Source organism: Lampetra fluviatilis, chromosome 16 (assembly GCF_964198595.1).
Source record: "Lampetra fluviatilis chromosome 16, kcLamFluv1.1, whole genome shotgun sequence".
NCBI lineage: Eukaryota > Metazoa > Chordata > Hyperoartia > Petromyzontiformes > Petromyzontidae > Lampetra > Lampetra fluviatilis.
The window spans coordinates 4,374,678-4,391,676 of NC_136290.1; the positions used below are offsets into that span (position 1 = coordinate 4,374,678).

Here is a 16,999-nt window from a genome sequence, read left to right on the forward strand (position 1 = left end):
TTAAAGGGCACGCGTTGCATGCCGGGATGATGTAATCCGTTTAAATCCCGAGGGCTCACGGGGCAATGACGTTTGGCGCGTGAAGGGAGACTGAATCGTTTAGCCATCGACAGTCGTGTTGCCAGGATCAGTGGGAGGGAGTTCGCATAAAATCTGAATATTTATAATGGAGGAATACAATGAGTTATGAAGTTCTTTTTTTTTTCCACAAATGTCCCGGAAAAAAATCCTCCATATTTCTACAAAGTCCACTTTTTTTTCGTGAGAAATGTTCTTCAGTAATTGTCAGACAGAAAGTAGTGAGCGAAACGGACAAGGTCTGATCTGATCAGTGGTGCCACAACAAAGGGTGGTATGATGTTTCAGTTGACATTCATACAGGGTGATCCATTCAGAGATGCTCCACGAAAATATTGCATGAAATCTTTTATTACGTTTTAGGAATTTTTTTAGTGTCAAAAGCTGCTACATGTCTCCCATCAAGCTCAACATACTTACTATATAGTTTGTAAAAACTTTTTTTTAATTTCGAAGATATAAAGACAACATTTATTTCACAATATTGATAATAATAAGTATGAAACATATGTGTGGTGTCTATAAATGGATCGCCCTATATTTTTCGGATTACAAAATTTCACAGCAATGAGCTTACATGGTCAATTTGTTTACAGATTTTGGAAATCATGTACGCGTGTTAACTAAAACGTGAATGGATATGAGAAATACAAGAGACAGAAATATAAATTGTTTTCGAGAAAATAAAGAGAAATCATAAAAATCAGACAACAAACATCTGGAAACCCCCAACGCACCACCGTACCTAGCCCCTCCCAGTGCCTATCACGTGCCTCACAGTTCAGGGATTATTGTAAGGACAGCAATTGTTTTAAAAACAAAACTAAGAGCTCTTCTGGGCAACGATGATAAGCATTGGGACACCGGTGGACCAAGTACATTCCCCTTCAGGGGGCTCCTCACGCAGAGAGAAAGAAAGAACGGTTCTACAAAGGTCACTCACTGCTGCATCAGGTCACGAGCCTTTTGATCACCAAATGTTCAAAAGCGCCACCTTCGTGTTATCGTGGTGTACAGCAAAGCTTGCATTGTAATAGCTGGAGAGTCCTTTACACCACCCACTCGTACAGCGGATAATACAGCTGATGTACATTATTTTTGAAAGTTAACCATCTATTTTTCAATTCGCATATTAAAAAAATTTATAACGCAAATATCTACTTTTTTTTTCTTTAAAGACGTTGAAGAGCGTCTTCGCCGAAGGCGATTGGCAGTTTAAAAATAACGGTGTTTAAAAATAAAGGGGTGTGCAAGGATTGAGGAATGAGTGGCCGTGATAGAGGGTACTTAGGTCGACTCAGCCTCAAATGAGTACCTGGTGCGGTGTGTAAATATCGCCACTGGGGAGACAAAGGCGGTCGGGCGTGGTGCTGGCCACCCACCCCCTCGTGTACCGTTCCGGCCTTCATAGGTGCTCGCTAACAACACTTGCCCAGACAGTCTGTTAAGGCTATACGGGGGATCTTTGTTTAGGGATCACAGAGGGTTGGCTGATCACGTGTACATTTATAGAAGCCAAAACTCAAAACCGGTGTTCTTCATTGCAAGTCCCGCGGGCCACTGGCGGCCCCTGGTCGCCTGATATGCGGCCCCCCACAATACACACCACGTGTGAGAAGACCCCTCACACTGATGATGTCTTATCGGGGAAAGTGCCCCGCTCCCCCTCTGAAAATGAGTGAAGAACACGCCTCTAAACTCACGTTGATTCTAAATGTGGAGGGAAAAAACCGACAGTGGGGAAAATGTGCAAACTCGAACCCATGACCTCCTGTATACCAGGCGAGGTAGTTAACATCTCGCCACTTGTGGGGAGGCCTTCATCCAGCAGTGGATTGACCATGGTTGATGATACATTGTAAGATATAATAAGAACTTTAGCAAAGGATTGTTGACAATTTTTTCCCAGGCGATTAAAAAAAAACCCGAAAAAACCCGCTGAAACCACTGTTGTTATGTACAAACCACTCGAAATTTCTCACCTCAACATTTTCCCAAACGCAAATCAAAAACGTCTAGGGACACCGGAAAAAAAATATGCTGAATTAATGATGAATAAGAACATTGTGTACATTTGGTATTTGCTCCGTTCTCAAAGCACAATGGCTATCGCTAAGTGGGGGGGGGGGGGGGGGGGGCTGTGTGGGTTTAGTCTGCCAGTAGGGGGCGGTGTTGCATTGTGGGGTTTACCCGATTAACGAATTTGTGAGGAATTTTCAACATTTGACAGATTTTGACTGTGACGCCAGTAAACACGGTCAGCTCCTAATTGTTAACTACTAGGTAGAAGTCTGAGCAACAACTACACTAGACTGTGTGCACGTGTAGTGACATAGAATCGTTCACGTAGCGGCATAGCGCTGGCTGCTGGCAGGGAAGGGGATCTGCAGCTCACAGCAGCCCTGATTGACAGCAGGTCACGTGGTAGACCAGAGAGGCATGTCAGGGAAGGGTCACGGAAGGGTCACATCGAGAACCCGCTGGTAGGTTCCAGAAGGGGGCGTGGCCGGGGGCGGAGCCAGGTCACGTGACAGTATAAGAGGGATCCCGGGAGGGGAGCTCGGGGCTGTCGTGTGGAGTGGGGTCCCCGTAGTGCTGCTGGAATCTTCGCCGTCATCTCCGTCTTCACCGTCTCGGCATCGCCAGTCAGAGGCAGTCTAGCAGCTGCCCTGACTGGGAACCGTAGTTACCCAGTGTGAACTGTTAAGGCCGTGTTAATAAACAGTGCCTCCTACTCTTAGTGTATCTGAGTCAGTCACTATACACGTATGAACTGCTATATCACAAACCAGGGTCCGATTCCTCTCCCTGGATATCAGCAGGGGTACATGGCATCTGAACCTGTCCTGGGCTTCCCCAAGATCGACTCAGCCTTAAACGAGTACCCTGGTATTTTAAAACATATACGACCTGGGGAGAGAGGTGGCCGGAGGTGATACGAAATAATAATAAAAATGTATTTTTAATCTCACCAGGTAAGACCCACTGAGCTATACAGTTGGCCCCTCACTTACGACGGCTCGACTTGCGACCCCCCCACATTTGCCACTTTTCTTATAGTAATTAAGACTCCCACAGTAACGACCAAAACTCGAATCTACGACCGCCTAATGACTGCTACCGACGCCGAGTCGATGGGCCCTTCCGCCGTGTGCACAGGGTAGCCCGTCGGTCGGCAACTGCGCCCAGAGCGAATGCAGCAGCATCTCTTTCTCAACGCTCTTCACTTCTTTGTAAATGTTGCATTTTTTTTTTCGCCTTTCGCTACGTCTGAGAATAGAAAATGTGATGAACATGCGGAAAAGTACTTAAGGATTTTCAAATGTCGGTGTTTGTTTTGACTTAATACATCTTTGAAAAAGTGACGTTAAGTTACAATAAATGTTTGTTTGGGTTATTTTCATTTATATTCGTGGTCAATTTTGGTGGCATTTGTATAGTATGTAATGGGTTTCCAGGAACGGATGTATAACATTGCGCCTATGGGAAATAAGGTTTCGACTTACGACCGTCGTACAGGAACCAATCAGGTCGTAGGTGCGGGGCTCACCTGTAAAGCTCTTTTTCAGAAGCGTCCTGGCCCCAAATGATAGCTCAATTAAAATAAACAATTCTTTATATTACCAGGTAAGGTCCACTGAGATATTCTAGCTATTTTTCAGAAGCGAGCTGGCCACAAATGAAAGCTCAACGAAGTGGCTTATCGTGTGGACATTTATAACAGCCAAATACTCTAAGCGCATGTTTCTAAGTGGCTTATAATGTGGACATTTATAGGAGCCAAATACTCTAAATGTGGAGAGAACACATGTTTCTAAATGTGGAGAGAAAACCCCACAGGACAACGGGGAGAACATGCAAACTCCAAATATACAGGTCTCAGGGTCTGGATCGAACCCACGACCTGTATACCAGGCAAGGTAGTTAACATATCACCAGCGCGGTGTGATGCTCGCCACACAACAATTGCCGAAGCTCCGGGGAAACCGGAGCTGTTATGGCCTTCGCAAGTGCTCACTCACAGCACATGCAGTCTATAAGGCAACATAATCATTCTAATGTAAACGTAGGACGTGCTGCACAGTATTTGCTCGCTCGCGTAGAGAGAGAATGACTCGGAGGCACGAGGAGTAACCGTGGACGAGCGGCAAGGAAGGCACCAACAATTGTCCAAGATCTGTGGAAATCGGAGCACGTTCAGATGATGCACACATGCGATGGGGCAACGCTCCATCCCGTACAGATGAAACAGGTGGGAGGCCACATTTTCCTGTACAGAGAGAATCATTGGGCTGCCTGGGGTAAGGAAAGAAACGATGAGAATCAAGAGTAAATGTACCTGCCACATGGCGACAGCGATACAGGAGAAATTCCGCTTACACGCGACCTATCATCCGTGACACCTATTATCCTCAGGAGCTGTAGAGTCCGGAAATACTTTTATATGTGGTCCTATTCTTCCAATGGCCAATGATTAATTATCCACGATTTCTCCCCGTCCCGTTTCCCTGTTATCCGCACATTTTAGTCGCAGACAAGAGAAGTTGAGTGGCATATTCGTGCTATTATCCGCATTTTTTTCCCCCATGGACAGGTGGTCTAAATCACAGACAGCTGCACGGATAATAGGGTCCGCAATGTCGGGTCCCTCCTGTATTGAAGTTTTTCTTTTTACGTGGTGGAAGGTTTGCGATATCCAAAATCTCAGTTTAACACTGGCTGTTTTCATAATGGAGACAGGAATACACTTTATTAGTCAGATGAGATTTTATTTGATAAGGTTCGTTTAAAAAGCAAAACTTAAAAAAAATCCACACTCTCTTACAAGGCTTGGTAAAACTTACGTTTCTAAAACGTAAATTAGTTTTTTGCTTGCCAGACAAATGTTAAAAAGAGTGAACGTGACAAACAATACAATTTTCATTAAATGTACATTGCTTATTACATATGTCAGGCATCTAAATAATTGTAAAACATACAATGTCCACGCAATATAAAAAATCGCATCTCAAAGGGCTTCTCAGTACTTTACAAACAACAACATATTTCCAAACACTGTCCTGCATAACTTTTCGTTCATTACTTATAATCACATTATGGTGTCATTGTTATTGTCATGGTATATCGTATATATATTAGTTATTTCCTAAATAGTAAACGAATATTGTTGTTGAATTAAGTAATGGATTAACAAGTGATCTGACAAACCAGAGCATCACCGTTCATTGAGATATTTATGCGACGTGCAGTAAGTAGAGAACTGCTCACACAAATGGTTTATTGGAAAACAATGTACAGGAATTAGGTTAATCTAGAATCTTATATTAATCCGGCTAAGAGATACGTCAATACTGAAATAAACGTCGAGTTGGAGAACAGCATCTTATGCTAATTTGCTGCAATGTACACACAATGGTTTACAACTGCGCCGTATTTTGCTGATTGATTGACACTCTGAGGAAGTGAAACGCAAACCCCCCCTTCCAATCTTGTGTCCCGTGTCAATGCAGTTGCTCACCCCGAGCTATAAATGTTCTGTGCGTCGTCTTTGTACTGTTCGTCTCTTGGCGTTGTTCTCTCATCTGAAACTGGTAAGAACTAAATTTCGATTTAAAGCTTTCGTGACTGCAGGGATTCATGTTATTGGTTCTTTCGGTAAAGTCACAACGTCGTGAGAATTATATTTTATTACGTTATATTTATATTATTTTATTATTTCCCTTCTACGTGACTTTATGGTAAGATGAAGAAGGTTCTCTGGTGTACGCCAATCAGTTTCAAAGATAATGCTTTTCTAAGTATCAGAGCATGTTTGTTTGCATGTTTACCACAATCACGTGTGGTTAATGCAGGCTTCGATTCCTTGCAACAGGCATTTGTGGTGTTTGAACATCTTAACACCTGTTGTAGTTGCCAGAAAGGGTAAAACCTATTCTTATTTTCCACGAGTCTGGGTTGAACTCACACACCCACACGTCTAAGATGCACCCTCGACTTCTTCTTTCTAACACAGGTGGGAATATGGGCTTATTATAATCCTCATGCAGCAAAGTTGGCACAGTATGGGGGGCACAGCTGGTGCATCTGCTAGTCATCTCAGTCAACCCCATGGCACCTTGCTGGGGTCTGTCCCGTGACCTTCTGTCAGCGAGCCTTCGACACTTCACGTGGCCTCAAGGTGTGTCCGGCCTGGCACGGGCGCCGTGGTGACACATCGCAGGGGTGAATGGTGGGCATTGGGATTGGTATTATAATCCAGACTAGAGCGTAGTTGACACGCGGCAACGTAAATCCGGTGTCCTTTATTTAGCTGCCAGTGTGAGAAAGTTGTTGAAGTTTACAATGCGAGGGCTTCCTCTCCGGGGTCCGACCTTAACACTTTCTACATTAAACTCAACTTGTGGTGGGGAGACATTGTGGCGGATGTGTTGAGTTTGTTGTTGTTATTATTATCTGTGCTTTTGGTGGTTTGACTCACAACGGGAAGCATGCAAGTTAAATTCCCATTCAGGGGTCGGCTGAGCCGATGTTGATAAACTGAGTAACCACTTTGGGGAAGTCAACACTTAAGTCCATCCCATGAAGATTTTTCTCCCCCTTGCCTCCCGCCCCACCGCCATAGGAATGTGGAATTTCCACCATCGGCTTGGTGCCACCAATGGAGATGAGCGTCACGCCATTGGTCAGTTGAGCAGGTTGACTGTAACTGGAATAGGCTTGAACGCACGTGGTATTTACGCAATATAACCCGAAAAAACGTATATTATCGATGATATTGGTCGCGTGTTAAGCAGTCTCTCGCCCTTTCTCTGATATTCCTGCTGTATCCTTGGCTCTTGAACAACAAAAATCGCCTATATATGTGTGTAAAAAACGTGAGACAAAGACTGCCAGGCGTGGTGCTGGCCACCCACCCACCCCCTCGTGTTCTGTGCCATCCTTCATAGATGCTCGCTAACAGCACTGTCCCCAAGTCAGTTGTCTTTGGAGCGGTGGCACAGCGGTTTGCGCTCTGCTTTGCGATCTCTGGGTTTTGATTTCCGGACATGTGTGTGGCATCTGACCCTGCCCTGTATCTCCCCTAGTTCTACTCAGCCTTAAATTAATACCTGGTGAAAATAAGTCGCCATTAGCATTGAGTGAGACAAGGATGGCCGCATTACCTCCCCTCACGTGCCGTACTGCCCTATATATATAAAACCCATATATATAGATCGATCTGTATAACCTATAACTACACTACAACTTGAAAACATATATCCTTCCATATATCTTCCATATGTTCGACACTCTATATGTGTGTGCGCGTATTATTCATGACGAGACACTCGATGTCCAAACTGGTCAATGACGCACTCCCAAGAGGCTGCGGTGGCTGGTGGGTTATGTAAGAAATACTTTTATATTTTATGTGGCGAAACGGATATACGTGTTGTTATATATATGTATTCAGGATGTGTATGACATCACAGGAGAGGTCACATGACGTGAGTCCCGTGCCCTCTCGTGCCTTAAATGATTACGTCACGGACACGGTCCCTACATCTGATAACAGACCCAAACTTATTCTTAAAAATCAGAAAATGGTCCCAAAATATAATAAAAGACCCCAAATTGTCCTAAAAAAATCTGATATTTTTTTGCATCCGAAGTATGTAAATGAGAAAAGTCATCCCGAATGTATGAGGAGCAGTGGTGCAGCTATTAGCGCACTGCTCTGTGGCCCCCGTGACCTGGCTTCGATTTCTGGATGTGCACAACGTCAACCGAGTAGTATCTCAACCTGTCCATGACCTCCGCTGAGGTCAACACTGCCTAAACATCAGCGCTGGGGAGATAAAGGTGGCTGGGCGTGGTGCTGGCCACACCACCCAGGTCACGTGCATCGCCGGCCTTAACAGGTGCTTGCTAACAGCACTGGTCTGCCGCTGCACCTTATGAAGCCAGATTAATGACCATTCGTTTATCTTTTTTAATACAATTATTTTTACACTTAACACTCTGTGCTAATGACTTCAAATGACATGGAAGCGATTTCTATTCTGGACAATGCAGCTTTGCAACAATGACTCACGGTTTCATGCCAGCTCTAAGTTTAAAGCCTGCTGTTAAGGTTACACGTTTAAACCTTGTAGCTACTAATAAAACCTAACGGCAATCTGATGGAAGAAGCCCCGTATGCTCATTTAAGCAACATAATACAATGCTACATGTTAAAATATGAAGAATCATGTGTGAGCGAGTCTCTGCATACAATGCTATGTGCATTAGACTGGGGTTCGGAGTTCAAGTCCTTGGAGCTTGAACCGATCAGGTCAGTTGGAGTGGCTCAGTCCCAGCCCAATGAGGTTCCACCAGCTCCAGGAACTGAACCTATGTGCCTAAGGTTGCTGGCTGCACAGTCAGACAAAGGCTGCCACGGAGGCGGATCTGTCGGTGGGGGTGCGGGGGACAGTCTTGAAAATTTCAATCATTTTACATTGGGCCCTACGTAGGATTTAACTCAGAACCTGGACGCTCCTGACTTAGCCACCCCAGTGCAGCCATCAGCAAGCGTGAGAGCACGAAGGCTCCGACGTTTGAACCCGTGACCTCAGAGGTGCTTCAACAACGACCGCAGCCCACAGCCCATTTGAAGATATCTACCCAGCTCCAGTCAGCCACACACTCATCTTCAGGGTGCCTCACCACAAACCCCAGCCCCCCATGAAGCCACCAGGTCAGAATCATTACGACGGCAGTGCCCGAAGAGTTCACGCAGACGGGGGTCGTCACAGTCAGGGAGAGACTTCACTCAGACAGGGGTCGTCACGGTCAGGGAGAGACTTCACTCAGACGGGGGTCGTCACGGTCTGAGAGACTTCACTCAGACGGGGGTCATCACAGTCAGGGAGAGACTTCACTCAGACGGGGGTCGTCACAGTCAGGGAGAGACTTCACTCAGACGGGGGTCGTCACGGTCAGAGAGAGACTTCACTCAGACGGAGGTCGTCACAGTCAGGGAGAGACTTCACTCAGACGGGGGTCGTCACGGTCAGAGAGAGACTTCACTCAGACGGAGGTCGTCACAGTCAGGGAGAGACTTCACTCAGACGGGGGTCGTCACGGTCAGAGAGAGACTTCACAAAGATGGAGGTCGTCACAGTCAGGTAGAGACTTCACTCAGACGGGGGTCGTCACAGTCAGAGAGACTTCACTCAGACGGGGGTCGTCACGGTCAGGGAGAGACTTCACTCAGACGGGGGTCATCACAGTCAGGGAGAGACTTCACTCAGACGGTGGTCGTCACGGTCAGGGAGAGACTTCACTCAGACGGGGGTCATCACGGTCAGGGAGAGACTTCACTCAGACGGGGGTCATCACAGTCAGGGAGAGACTTCACTCAGACGGTGGTCGTCACGGTCAGGGAGAGACTTCACTCAGACGGGGGTCGTCACGGTCAGAGAGAGACTTCACTCAGACGGAGGTCATCACAGTCAGGGAGAGACTTCACTCAGACGGGGGTCGTCACAGTCAGGGAGAGACTTCACTCAGACGGGGGTCGTCACAGTCAGGGAGAGACTTCACTCAGACGGGGGTCGTCACGGTCAGAGAGAGACTTCACTCAGACGGAGGTCGTCACAGTCAGGGAGAGACTTCACTCAGACGGGGGTCGTCACGGTCAGAGAGAGACTTCACAAAGATGGAGGTCGTCACAGTCAGGGAGAGACTTCACTCAGACGGGGGTCGTCACAGTCAGAGAGACTTCACTCAGACGGGGGTCGTCACGGTCAGGGAGAGACTTCACTCAGACGGGGGTCATCACAGTCAGGGAGAGACTTCACTCAGACGGAGGTCGTCACGGTCAGGGAGAGACTTCACTCAGACGGGGGTCATCACAGTCAGAGAGAGACTTCACTCAGACGGGGGTCGTCACGGTCAGGGAGAGACTTCACTCAGACGGGGGTTGTCACGGTCAGGGAGAGACTTCTCTCAGACGGGGGTCGTCACAGTCAGGGAGAGACTTCACTCAGACGGGGGTTGTCACGGTCAGGGAGAGACTTCACTCAGACGGAGGTCATCACAGTCAGAGAGAGACTTCTCTCAGACGGAGGTTGTCACGGTCAGGGAGAGACTTCACTCAGACGGGGGTTGTCACGGTCAGAGAGAGACTTCTCTCAGACGGGGGTCGTCACAGTCAGGGAGAGACTTCACTCAGACGGGGGTTGTCACGGTCAGAGAGAGACTTCACTCAGACAGGGGTCGTCACAGTCAGAGAGAGACTTTTCTCAGACGGGGGTCGTCACAGTCAGGGAGAGACTTCACTCAGACGGGGGTTGTCACGGTCAGAGAGAGACTTCACTCAGACAGGGGTCGTCACAGTCAGGGAGAGATTTCACTCAGACGGGGGTCGTCACAGTCAGAGAGAGACTTCACTCAGACGGGGGTCGTCACAGTCAGAGAGACTTCACTCAGACCCCCTTGTCATGGCCGGGGAGGTTCATGGGGTGACTACTCCGGTCTCCGCCCTTCACTCTCGGCCGTATGCGATGGGGGCAGCTGCCGACGCGGCCGCCACCTCTTCGCCATCGTCGCCGGTGTCCACAGACTCCTTCTTCTTGCGGTAGATGTTGAACTCTTCCTTGGTGAAGGCCCCCTGGCCGCGGTGGGAGACAATGGCTGCCGGCCGGTCGCCTGCGCGAGGGGAAGACGAACGAGGGGGGTAAGGGGGGGCACGCGGCTTCTGTGTGAGGGCGGACGGAGCTACGCTACGCTGACGACTCTGGATGAAGTTTAAACTACCCGCTAACAACGAAAACGATAATTAAGGGGCCCAAGTTGTTGGTGGTAGTGTAATGTAAGCATTTTGAAGTTCTTTTGCATCGTACGTAGCCAACCGTGCTAATCAGAGGTGCGGGGGAAGTGCAACAAACTAAACACACAAAGGGGTTCTAGAGAACTGCTTGGCTGCTTCGACGTCGACTGGCAGGTGACCGGTGAAGGCAAAGCGTCAAGGAACAGTAAAGAGAACCCCACTATCATGCATAATCCTGTCCCGCCCCGATGACGTACATGTACATGATCAGTTTTTATTTCTATTCCGTTCCGATGACGTGCTGTAGGTGTACGTCATTGGAACGGAACCGGAAGAAAATAATAATAATAACATTATCAGTACCGAGGCTCCCACAAAGTCATGTAGCACAGTTTGGTGCCAGTTATTATAGAATGCGGTCGTGTCGCTCACGTTCTCGGCGGTGAGTACAATGTCTTTAAAAACAGCAGCATGACGCCTCTCTGAATAAAAAGCTAACGCTAACAGCTTGCGCGGGAAAGGGTGAAGTAGCTCATGGCCTCCGTGCCAGCGTAAGGACTGGAGAGTTGGGTGGAGAACGTTGGTAGCAGAGCGGGCACCCCCACTTCGTCCGCAAAGTCTGGCCGGCATGGAAAAGTAGGCCAAAACACCCAGTAAGAGAGCCTCTCTAGAGCTCTTGTTATTTTGGTTGCAGACCCCTGACCAAAGCCGACGCCGCGGGGGCAGCGTTGGCGAGTCGCGGACGTTCCGCCGTGCGAGCCTCCCAGACCCCTGGTGGGGCTGCACGTCAGCCGCGAGGTGTCAGAGCAGCAACGCTCGTTGCCAGTCTGGATGCTCCGGCTATGAATGGGCGGCTATCGACTCACAATGAAGCACATTTCTTAAAAAAAAAACTAGCAAAATGCGAATTCAACCAGCGATTAAAACAAAGATATTTTGTTTTAACTTTCTAAAATGTTGCACAGTGAAAGCTGGATCCTCTTATAAGCACAATTCTGCTGTAAGCAACACATCCCTACATGACACTGGTGGGGGTAAGAAAAAGGGCAACTTCTGATACAAGCACACTAATTTTAATATAAGCACACATGTGCTTGCTCCCAAAGGGTGTGCTGATTGCTTCCACTGCAATGGGCGACTGCGGGTGTGAGCATTTGTGGGGAGCGGTGGTGCAGCGGTTAGCGCGTTGCGCTACGAACCCGGCACCCCGAGTTTGATTCCCGCTCACGGTCAACACCAGTGACGATTATCTAAACCGGTCCTGGGCCTCCCCTAGGTCGACTCAGCCTCAAATGAGCACCTCGTGTGGTGTGTAAACATCGCCACTGGGGAGACAAAGGCTCCCAGGCGTGGTGCTGGCCCTCCCCTAGGTCGACTCAGCCTCGAATGACCATCTGGTGCGGTGTGTAAACGTCGGCACGGTGAACTACCTCCTAAACACACGATTGCAGGATCGCGCTTGCTCACTACGCGCGTGCGGCTCACTTGTAGGGGACGGTGGGGGGATGGGTAGGGGGGGGTCTGAACGGAGGGCGTGCGGGCACCTGGCCTGATGGGTCGCAGCAGGGACTCGCACTCCTTGACGCGCTCGCGCCAGCTCTGGGTGCGCGTGCTCGCCGACGCAAGCCGCTCCGAAGCCTCCTGCAAGCACGGGGCGCGCCCAGAGGTCGCCACGCACAAGCCACGCAACAGACACGCACAAGTCACACAACAGGCACACGGTCCCCGTACAGCCTTCGACAGACTGCCAGGGAGGCAACGGCCTTCGGCGGACTGTTGTGGCCGGGGCATCGTGCCCCAGCCACTCCTTTGTCTCCCCGCTCCCGCCGGAAGCGAGACGTTAACTCCCTCGCCTGGTATGGAGGAGGTTGTGGGTTCGACCCCAACCCTGATGCCTGCTGTATTTTTGGAGTTTGCACGTTTCTCTCCCCGTGGTCGCGTGGATTTTTCTCTGGGTCCTTCGGTTTTTCCCTCAATATTTAGAAACGTGTGTTTAGAGTATTTGGCTGCTCTACATTTCCACGTGATAAGCCACTTCGCTGAACTGTCATTTGTGGCCAGGTCGCTTCTGAAAAAGAGCTACATATCTCAATGGGCCTTTCCAGGTAAAACATTTTTAAAAATAGTTTTTTAATGCTTGGCACAAGCTCGGTGCACCTTGAGGCCACGTGAAGTGTTTAAGGCTTGCTGGGAGGCCACAGGACAGGCCGAACTGCCATGCATTGATTGACTGAGACCAATGGCAAGTGCACCACCTGAAGTCCCCACTCGGCCAACTTTCTGCATTTTAGCCACCCGGTGCTCTGCTCATCATTCATCTGCCCCCCATTATTGCTGGAGGGTGACTGCCTCAAACTGCCCAGCAGCGTCCTTCTCGAACCTCCTCCATCGAGGCCGATCTTGACACCGCTGGTACCGGTCATCGGCAAGTCGACTCAGCTCCACATCTTCCTGTACTGCATCAGTCCGTCTCTTCTCTAGCCCGTGCCGTGCCACTTTAGTACCCTCTACAGAAACTGCCAAAAATAAGCTCGCACATTCACACACCCGCGAATTCACACGAACAGGCACACATCCATGCATTCCCCCGCACACACAAAGACAAATATCCCCCGTATAGCATTAACAGACTGTTGAGGCAAGTGCTGTTAGCGAGCACCTATGAAGGCCGGCACGGCACACGAGGAGGTGGGTGGCCAGCACCACGCCTGGCCGCCTTTGTCTAACCAGTGGCGATGTTTACTACACAACACAACAGGTATCCATTTGAGGCTGAGTCGACCTAGGGGGGACCGGTTCAGATAATCGTCACTTGTGGTGGCTGTGAGCGGGAATCGAACCCGGGTCGCCAGGTTAAAAGCGTAGAGCGCTACCCGCTACACTACCACACGCACGCACACACACATGCTCACACACACGCTCACACACACGCTCACACACATTCGCACATACACACACACACACTCGCTCACACACACACACACGCTCACACACACACACGGTCACACACACGCTTACACACACTCGCTCACACACACACATACACGCTCACACACACGCACACACGCTCACACACACGCACACACATGCACGCTCTCACGCACACACACGCGCACACACACGCACACATACGCACACACACACACACGCTCACACACACACGCACACACACACGCTCACACACACACACACAAACACACGCTCACACACACACGCACAACAACCGCCATTCGCCACTAAGTGGCGGTGACGTCACCACGACGCTTGTGCCAGGCCAAGTGCACCTTGAGGCCACGTGAAGTGTCGAACGCCTGCTGGCAGGAGGTCACGGGGCAGACCCAGGTGCCACGGGTCGACTGACCGAGATGACCAAGATGACTGGCTGATGCACCACCTGTGCCCCCTACTGTACCAACTTGCTGTGCTTTAGCCACCCGGCACTCCGCTCGTTGTTGTGAGCGTCGCTCCTCCGCCCTCCGTTGTTGTTGGAGGGCAACTGCCTCCAACTGCCCAGTAGCGTCCTTCACGAGCCTCCTCCACAGAGGCCAATCTTGACACCGCTGGTACCAGTCATTGGCAAGTCCACTCAGCTCCACGTCCTCCTGTACCACATCACTCCATCTCTTCTCTAGCCCGTGCCACGCCCGTTTAGCCCCCTCGATCCGGCCGAACAAAAGCTGTTTAGGCATGCAGTGGCTGGGCATGCGGGCTACATGACCCAGCCAACGCAGCCTTGCCTGCCGGAGGAGCTCACCGATGGGACTTTGCCCAGATCTTTCAAGGATTTGTGAGCTCCTCACACAATCCAGCCTGGTTAAACCCAGGATGGATCGTAGGCAGGCCAGCCGAAATGTTTCCAACCGGCGAAGATGCTCCATTAAGGGGGTCCACGTTTCGCAAGCGTAGAGAAGGGATGGAATGACTGTGGCCGAGAAGACCTGAAGCTTCGTGCGGAGCGACAGACCAGGTAGCTTCCACACAGCGTTACGCAACCGATGAAAAGATATTGCCGCTCGACTGATTCGGAGTGAGACCTCTGCTGTTAAACTGGAGCCGGTCATAAGCACACTGCCCAGGTATGGGAAACTCTCCACTCTCCACTACTGCCCCATCACCGATTGGGAGTTGTGGGGGTGGAGTGTCCGATGGTACAAAATACCCAGGCAGGTGCTTAGTTTTGGTGGGGCTGATGGTAAGGCCCCACCTCTTAGTGGCACGCTCCAGTCCTCCTCTGAATGAGCAGATATTACCAAATCATCGGCATACATAACGTGGTTGACCAATAGGGAGCCATCCCTTGATCGCACCCGGGCATCGATCAGCCTCCCATTATATTTGTACCAAATGGAAATTCCCCCGGTACAGCTATTGAAGGCTTCACGAACTACGCGGTCAAAATAGATGTTAAATAATGTGGGAGCCAGAGGACATCCCTGCCGCACCCAAGGTGTACAGGGAAAGGAACACAAGCACCCACACACGCTCACACACGCTCACACACACGCACACATACACACGCACACGCTCACACGCACACATGCTCACACACACGCTCACACACATATACACGCACACACACGCACACATAAACACGCTCACACACACACGCTCACACACACCTGGTACTTGAGCTGCGCCTGCTGCCGCTCCTGCTCCAGCTGCTCGAGCTGCTGCCCGGCCTCGCGCAGCGCGACGTCGCGCTCGGCACGCTCCATCTCCAGCACGGCCTTCTCCTGCCGCGTCACCTCCATCTCCAGCTCCTGCTGCTGGCGCAGACGCTCCAGCTCGTGACGCTTCGCCGCCTCCTCCTGCAGCAGCCTGTGCCGGCGCGCGCCACGCGCTTAGAGACGCCGCCCGCCCGCTCGCCCGCTCGCCCGCCCGCTCGCCCGCCCGCTCGCCCGCCCGCCCGCCCGCTCGCCTGCCCGCTCGCCCGCCCGCGGGAGCCCTCCGCTCACAACGATGCGTCTCGTGGAGTCGTGTCAGTAGGGGACGGGGGGGGGGGAGTTCAGACTCATATTTGTGGCGCTGGGGTGGTGAGATGTTAACTCCTTCGCCTGGTATGCAGGAGGTCGCGGTTTCGATCCCGAACCCGACGCCTGTATATTTGGAGCTTGTGTGTCTCTCTCCCCCCGTGGTCACGTGGAATTTTTCTCCGGGTTCTCCGGTTTTTTCCCCTCCAAATTTAGATTCGACATGCGGTTGGAGTATTTGACTGCTATACATTTCCACGTGATGATGAGCCACTTCGTTGAGCTATCGTTTGTGATGGCCAGGTCGCTTCTGAGAAAGAACTATGTAGCTCAGTGGGCCTTACCTGGTACAAAAAAAATTGTTTAGTTTTCAGTTTCGTTTAATGAGTTCGTCCGTGTTTCAGGGCACTTGTGTCTCTTTGCTCTGACCAAACTGTATCTGTGCTCTAGGTCGACTCAGCCTTAAGTGAGTATCTGGGATGGTGTGTGTAAACATCAGCACCGGGGAGACAAAGGCGGCCCGGCGTGGCGCTGGCCACCCACCCCTTCGTGTGCCGTGCTGGCCTTCATAGGTGCTGCTCGCTAACAGCACTTGCCCCAACAGCCAGGATATACGAGGGATCTTTGTATTTTGTGTGCATGCAGCTACCTGCCTGTGCGATCATTGGTAACACTGGTGTCAAGATCGGCCTCGCCGCCTCTACTCACTCACGGCACTTGCCCCAGCAGTCCCTAAGAAGGCTACAGAAGGGGTTCGTTGTCTTTGCTTCTTTGAACGAGAGTCTGGGTGAGAGTCTGGGTGGGAGTCTGAGTGGGAGTCTGGGTGAGAGTCTGGGTGAGAGTCTGGGTGAGAGTCTGGGTGAGAGTCTGAGTGGGAGTCTGAGTGAGAGTCTGAGTGAGGCTCTGAGTGAGGCTCTGAGTGAGAGTCTGGGTGAGAGTCTGAGTGAGGCTCTGAGTGAGAGTCTGGGTGAGAGTCTGGGTGAGAGTCTGAGTGGGAGTCTGAGTGAGAGTCTGAGTGAGGCTCTGAGTGAGGCTCTGAGTGAGAGTCTGGGTGAGAGTCTGAGTGAGAGTCTGAGTGAGAGTCTGGGTGAGGCTCTGGGTGAGGCTCTGAGTGAGAGTCTGAGTGAGGCTCTGGGTGAGGGTCTGGGTGAGGGTC

The 16,999-nt window shown here is 50.5% G+C and overlaps 1 protein-coding gene across 1 annotated transcript in view; it reads right to left on the bottom strand.

Annotated features, from left to right (window-relative positions):
* Window positions 1-4,832: 4,832 nt before the first annotated feature.
* Window positions 4,833-16,999, bottom strand: part of LOC144936475 (switch-associated protein 70-like) — a 68,033-nt gene continuing 55,866 nt past the window's right edge. The window contains exons 10-12 of the mRNA XM_078863554.1: window positions 15,493-15,691; window positions 12,418-12,514; window positions 4,833-10,752 (exon numbers count right to left, since the gene is read on the bottom strand). Of these exons, the coding sequence (XP_078719680.1) occupies window positions 10,589-10,752; window positions 12,418-12,514; window positions 15,493-15,691 (460 nt within the window). The 3' untranslated portion in view covers window positions 4,833-10,588. The remainder of the gene's footprint in view (window positions 10,753-12,417; window positions 12,515-15,492; window positions 15,692-16,999) is intronic.